Raw genomic sequence first — 7,496 nt, 5'->3', positions numbered from 1 at the left:
TTCTGGTATATTGCATTCTGGCAGTTAGCAAACTAAAACATTGTATCTTCCCTATGTATTGATTTTTTATCATTATGAAATCTCCCTCTTTGTCTTCAAGCTTATTTTGTCTGTTATTAATATAGCCACTTCAGTTCTCTTAATGCTATCATACTATACCATTTTTCATCATTTTACTCCAACTCATCTGTGTTTTTTAGTCTGAAGTGTATCTCTTGCAGACAGAATATAGTTTGACCTTATTTTTTTAATGTAGTGTGAAATCTCTGCCTTTTGATTGTTGTATTTAGTCAACTCATATTTAATATAATTATTGATATTAAGAAACAAACTCTTTTGTTTCCTGTATGTCTTATTTTTTGTTCACATTCTTTTTTTGCCCTGGTTTTGTGCTAAACAATTATTTAATTCCTCTGTTGCTTTACCATATTTCTGAGTTATTTTCCTAGTGATTGCTCTATAAATTAAAGTATGCATTTCAATTTATCACCACTTTCTTCAGGTTAATACCAACTTAATTCTGGTAAAATATAGTAATGCTGTTCCAGTATAAATTTGTTTCCTCCCCTCTCCTTTGTGTGTCATAATTATTGCTTTATAAAATCTTATAACAAAATTAAGAGATGAAAAGAAACATATTATACAGTCTTTTATATTTACCCAAGGATACTTTTGCAGTGTTCTTCATTTCTTCCTGTGGACTCAAGTTACCATATGTGTTGGTTTGATACTATTATGTACCCCAGAAAAGCCATGTTTTAATCCTGATCCAATCCTTGTGGGGTCAGACCTATTGTTTAGGGTGGAAACCCAAAGAGTAGGTTGGATTGTTTCCATGGAGATTTACCCACCTATCTGTGGGTGAAAACTTTTGATTAGATGGAGGTGTGACTCTGCCCATTCAAGGTGGGTCTTGAATAGTTTACTGGAGTCCTTTAAAAATGGAAACATTTTGGAGGAAGCTTAGATGTGTGAACTGCTGACAGAGAGAGAGCAGATGCGCATGAGATTCAGACATTTGGAGATGCAGAAAGAAAATGCCCCCCGCCCCCCGCCACCCTGGGAAGCTGCTTGATACCAGGAGCCAAAGGCCCCAGAAGATACTGGTTACATGCCTTCCCAGCTGACAGAGGTGTTCTGAATATATTGGCATTCCTTGAGTCAAAGATGCCATCCATCTCTGGATGCCTTAGTTTGGACATTCGTATAGCCTTAGAACTGTAAACTTGCAACTTAATAAATTCCTTTTATAAAAGCCATTCTATTTCTGGTATATTCCATTCCACAGCATTTAACAAACTAATACACCATATGGTGTCATTTTTTGTCATCCTGAAAGACTTCCTTTAATATTTTTTTCTATGGCAAGTCTACTAGTAATGAATTCTCTCAGTCTTTATTTATCCAGGAATACTTTTACTTTACGTTCTATTTTTTCACTTTTTCTGGAAATAGAGTTCTTAATCTAAGGTTTTTTCTTTTAGCACTTTGAACTTAATCCCACTGTTTCCTATCACCCATTATTTATGATGAGGTCAGCAGTAATTGCATTATTATTATTCTCCTTTATATGAGAAGTTATTGCTGCTTTCATGGTTTTCTCTTTTTCTCTCAACATGTGACTCTGATGTGGCTTTGTGTTTCATATGTTTCTGGTGTGAAAGTATATACTCTTCAGTTATGATAGCTCATTCATATGATTTTTTTTATTTCAAGATATTTTTAAAAGCATACAGTACACAGACAGAGGTAGATAGATGGATATAATTAGGGTGACCATAAATCCCAACTTGCCCAAGACGTTTCAATTACATCTGTTGTCCTGGTGTAATAATTAATATATTTTTAATGCTCACAAGCTTCTGGTTTGAATCGTTAAGTTTTATAACTACTCTAATAATAGTCAATTGAACTGATGCATGTGAAACATCTTTTGTGGCTTCTGAGTGTCAGTATTAGGCCACATAACTCACAAATAAATAGAAACCACACACATATACTACACTTAAACCCACGCCTTCATACTGGTTTTTTTTTGTTGTTGTTGTTCTGGCCTCATGATACTTTAAACAGCCTCATTGAGAGTTCAAAATTAATGGTTCTATAATGCTCACATTCTTGCAATGAAGGGCAGAGGCAAACACAAAACATCTGATAGTAGCTAACTCTTTCAGGAGTTTAAGAAACCATTGGCTCTCCGGGGAATGAGAGCACCCACTGTACATCAGGGGCTGTGCTAGATGCTTCCTGTATATGATTTCATTTGCTCATTGCAAGATCTCTGTGAGACAGGAATTATTATCTCTATTTTAGAGTTGAGGAAACCATGTCTCAGATAAGTTAATAAGTTTCCCAGGGACAAACATCTAGGAAAGGAAAGAGGATGTCCAGTTCATAAACACAATTCTACTCCTTCCAAGTCCTGGAGAACTCAGTTGAGAAACATCTGTGTCCTCATGGACCCCCACCCACCATTTCTACATCATCTGCCACAAGTATATTAATTAAAAAGTGGGACCTTATTTACTAAGCCAATATCTTCTCATGTTACTTCTTATTTTTCCAATTCAGTGGGATGTCTCTGTTCTGACACTGAACAGAAGCTGTAGGCTTTTCCACTCTGTTCTCCCATCATGGTGGAGATGAATGAGATCAATGTGACCAGAATCTGGACCTCTTGGGAAGAAATCATATTGTACTTGGCTTTTCTGACCAAAAGGCTGAAAACTGGACAGAGAATGTCTTAGTCCAGCTATCAGAGGAGAAGTGAATCAGTTCCCTAGGGCTGCCATAAGAAAGTACCACAAATAGCGGAAACAATATAAACAACTCCCTCACAGATATGGAGGCTAGAAATCTGAAATCAAGGTGTCACCAGTGCTACTCTTCCTCTGAAGGGTCTAGGGAAGAATCCTTCTTTGCCTCTTCCTAGCTTTCTGGTGGTTGTTGGCAATTCTTGTCATTCTTTAGTCTGAGCTGCATCACCCCAATCTCTGCCTCCATCATCATATGGCCTTCTTCCCTGTGTCTTTTCCTTTATTGACACGATCCCAGCCATATGACTTAGCATGACCTCATCATAATTTGGTTACATCTGCAAAGACCCTATTTCCAAATAAGGTCACATTCACAGGTACCAGGGCTTAGGACCTTGGCATATCTTTTTTGGGGACGCAATTCAACCCATAGCAAGGAGGCAGGATCTTTCACATAGCTTCATTCTATTGGTAAGCATATAAAATACCTTGATAAAAAGGAAACACACTTAGAATGCTAAAAATGTTTAATTATGACCACACACCTTTCCCCTCTCATCTTAGGTCAAAGGCATTTATAAAAACATTGTTCTGTAAAGGATGCTCAAGTATGATGACTGAAGCTAAATTGAAGCCAGCGGTTCTGTGCACTGGAACCTCTGAATGATATTAATGGTTGGAGGTGCAGAAAGCAGAGGGAGAAAGAGGAATTACTAAGATGCCTGTATCTGGGGTAAGACAAGTTACCATGTTTATAAATGTAGCATAACACCACAGAACATAGCTGAGCCCATTTCATTCTCACCAGATCAAAGTACAGGGAAGGAACAGGAAAGAGGTGGACAACAGAAGAGGAGAGAGCCCGGGCACAATGACTCTAAACCAGGAGAAGTACACGGTCCAAAAGTCAAGACTCAGGAGGACAACCCTCCTCCCTGCCAGGACAGCTTCAAATGTTCATCGTCAAGTTGAGGAACTGGAAATAAAAAGAGAGATAAAGGCTTGTTATACCATACTTCCTGCCAGCCTCAGGGGTCACCCTGGTCTGTTTATTTCACAGGAACTCTGCCTTCTGATCATTTTGCCTCCAAACTTAGACATCTGCCTCAACAGGAAACACTTTTCCTGTTGAAGTTTTCCAGAGGTCCTGAGCCCTTTCTAAGTGTGCTCAAATCAAGCACAGCCATGAAAGAGATGGTAAAATGTGGTTTCTCCCTGTTGAAACAGCACATCCTCTCCCTGGGCAGGGCAGTATAAGGCTCCTTCCTCTTTGAAGGGGGCACCCCTCACCTTGGGGAGACTCATGATTCTCCATTACTGAATTACTGCAGAACAGGGAAGCAGGTTCAGTGTTTGGGCACTCTGGAAAAGTGGCTAATTAGCCTGGAGGTCCCCCCTCCTTTCTTCTTTCCTAAATCCATCCTGCTTCCTCCTTCATTCTGGTTTTCTTATCACAATAATTGTGTCTCTGGGGAATATGATTATGTGTGATGGATTTTTTTTCTGCCCTCCTTCCTAGGACAGGGCATAAGCCAAGGCTAGGATAATAGAAAGAGGCTAGGTGAAGGAACACACAAAGACTCTTTTAACATAGTAACTGCCCGTGAGGCCAACTCGGGCAGGAGAAAGGGTAGTATTGTTTCCACGGTGGAGGAGAGAATGGAGTTCAAACAGCGGCTCTCAAACCTAGATACACACTGGGGTACTTCCAAAAATATGAATGCTTTGTTACCAAATCCAGAGACTGGTCTTAGGGCCTAGACATTAGAATTTTACTGTCCCCAGGTGATGCTAACATGCGGCCAGAGCTGGGAATAACACATTGAAAGTGAGGGAGAGAACGGATAGAGCACAAAGGTTTTTCCTACTTCAAGGAGAGTAGAAATGTCTTTGTGTTAGTTTATAGAAAGAACTGTCTTCTGGAGGTGACTTTTTTAGTCCACCTTTTGGAGCTAGACTTATTTCTGTACTTAGTTATTGAATTGGTGAAAGAGGAAGAGGAAGGGCAGAGGGAAGGGCTTTTTGCTATTATTTCTATATCGAGAAGACAGTTTTAGATTATAACCATGGTTCTATGGGCATTTTTTGTAAAATACCTGTGTTTATTGTGGATAAGGTTCATTCTTTATTTTACAACTTCTAAACCTTTTAGATATCTTGAGGTGACAATGTACGATAAAAATAGAGCTAGTAAATTAATAAATTTATAAATATCTTTTTGCTAAATTAACAGAAAAGAGGTACATTTGATATGGAATTGTTAAACCATCTCTGACCAGAATGCACCAGGACTTGCTCATCAAGTTGGCTGCAGAGGGATAGATGGACGTACAAGGGGAGGGATGGATGAAGATGTTTCATATTACATCATATTTCCATTTTGATGTAACCATTTTATGTGCACATTGTATGTGGCTGTACCATAGGAAAACACTGTTATAATACAATGGAAATATACCTTTTTGTTAATATTTCAATATAGATCTGTTAATGACTATTTTTAGATGCATTATTCTTATTGTACTTTTCTTTTATGTCTCATTTTATATTGAGCATTAAGAAATGTGGTATTTGTAACTCTGCCAATACCTATAGGCCTGTTGCCATTTGAGTCTTTTATGAAACTTTTGCCCCTAAAAGTAGGAATATATTTCTTTTCCCCTGTAGGAAAAAAAAGTGTTCATAAGGGAAGGGGAAAAGAGCCTGTACCAAATAACTTGCATCTGTTGAGGCAATGGAGATGGGATAAAGCTGTCATTCCAGCCCCCAGGCCTTGGGCACTAGGCTTTGAAGTTGCAACTTGAACTTGAAGCAATGCAATGCTTTGTATGTTCTGGTATGACTGGATTTTAGACAGGTTAAGAGGCTGCTGAATAACAAACCTAACAACCACTGTTTCCTTCCACTGTGCACAAATGTGGCAACCATCACATTTTCTTTATGCTCATTAGAGGCCAAAGTTTGAAGTAAATGAGAAATAAAATTGGGTATCTAGGTGCCTCTTGTTTTCATAAAAGAATAATTTGGGTGTATACATCTTTCTTTGAAATCCTGGGATATTTAATACAGTTATCAACCATGGGGAATATATTTATTGAATGTCTTCTATATGTTAGAAAGGAAAGAGAATACCAGAAAAGGAGATATCAGTTTCTGTCCTCAAAGAAATTATAATGTATCTAGGGAGATAAGATATACACTTGAGAAAATTAGTGACAAGCCAACATAATAAATTATCAACTTAAATGATAATGTTATAAAACAAAACTTTTGGTATAGGATGAAGCCTAAGATGATCTCTTTCTGCAAATGGGGAAACTGAGACATGGAGCAAGACGGTTGATCACAGACAGCAGGAAGGAAAGGAAGTTTGATCATCAACATGTCTTCAACTTCTTTATCTTGGAATGCACAATGAAATGTTATGAAGACCCAAAGTATTTGGATTTGGAAATGAGTCGATGTGTGCACGCTGAGTATGGAAATGGGCAAAGGGGGAAAGACAGCACAAAGACTGACAATGAGACACAGGCACCCTGACTTTAGTACAGCTTGGTCAAAGGGACAGCAGAATGGGACAGAAAGATACAGGAAGAGAAGGGAAAAAATGGGAAATACAAATTATGGAAGCCATTGAAAGAAAGCATCCCATAGTCCACCCTCTGCCTTTGAGCAGGAGAATGTCCAGCCAGCACGTCTTAGACTTTGGGTGTGCATAAGAAACACTGGTAATGTTGTTAAAATGAGATTCAGATACAGTAGGATTGGGGTGGGCTGGAGAGGCTGCATTTCTAATGACCTCCCAGGTAAGCCTAGGACATGGAGCACACACAGAGTAGCAAGGGACAGCAACATTCTCTGGGGAGAGAACATATCAAAACTACCTGAGGGGCTTTTTCCAACCCTCTGACATTCTGATCCTTGCCCTCCCAGCTTCCATCATTATTGCAGTGACTGGCTTTTGTAACTGGCTAGCATTTTGGGTTTCTCTGGGTTTTTGACAGAGGGAGCCACAGGACCACATGAGAGAGGAGCAAACAAGCTGGAAGCTAGAAGGAGGGAAGACTGAGAATTCCACAGACAGAAGAAAGAGAAGAACAAGAGGGTAGAGTTTGCTCTCTCACGCTATTCAAGGTGAATTATTTAATCTCTCGATACCTAAGTTTCTACCTATGTAAAATGGGGATAAAATTAGTACTTACTTCATAAGATTATTGGAATGGTTAAATTGATCACAAATGCAGAGCATCTTTAAAATATTAGTTATTATTATTACACCCGCAGCTGAATGTTAACCAGTACATCAAACCCTGTTGCATTCAGCAAACATTTATAGGGCTTGTGCTCTGTCAAGACCTGTGCTGAATTTGCAAATGGAGGGCTTGGCTTGGCCATACCTCATTTATATTGAGATGAATGAATTCCTTGTTCTTTGCACTGAGCGCCTGGAAGACCCCTGGTATGAGACAGATGAGAAAGGCATCATTGTAGAGACCATTCCTTCAACATTTTAAATGATTTCCCAGTGGCCGGGTTTGTCTGAGAAGCCTGGGAGGGCGCTGCTCCACCAAGTGGAAAACAAATGGTGAACAGGGATTTCTCGCAGTTAAGTCGAAGCTTCTAGAATTCCTGCGATTGCAGCAAGTTGGTGACCTTGGTCATGGGTGGCACCTGCTGTCATCTATGATGTTTCAGCTTGCTCCCAGATCCACAACATCTCCCCCGTATTTCGGTCTCAGC

General features: G+C 39.3%; 1 protein-coding gene across 1 annotated transcript in view; it reads right to left on the bottom strand.

Annotated features, from left to right (window-relative positions):
- Positions 1-1,692: 1,692 nt before the first annotated feature.
- Positions 1,693-7,496, bottom strand: part of CAPN9 (calpain 9) — a 75,224-nt gene continuing 69,420 nt past the window's right edge. The window contains exons 19-20 of the mRNA XM_077168297.1: positions 7,154-7,212; positions 1,693-3,732 (exon numbers count right to left, since the gene is read on the bottom strand). Of these exons, the coding sequence (XP_077024412.1) occupies positions 3,706-3,732; positions 7,154-7,212 (86 nt within the window). The 3' untranslated portion in view covers positions 1,693-3,705. The remainder of the gene's footprint in view (positions 3,733-7,153; positions 7,213-7,496) is intronic.

This window comes from Tamandua tetradactyla, chromosome 7 (genome assembly GCF_023851605.1).
Source record: "Tamandua tetradactyla isolate mTamTet1 chromosome 7, mTamTet1.pri, whole genome shotgun sequence".
In the NCBI taxonomy this organism is placed as follows: domain Eukaryota; kingdom Metazoa; phylum Chordata; class Mammalia; order Pilosa; family Myrmecophagidae; genus Tamandua; species Tamandua tetradactyla.
Note: the sequence above shows the minus strand (reverse complement) of the source record. Positions and strands in the feature narration are given on the sequence as shown.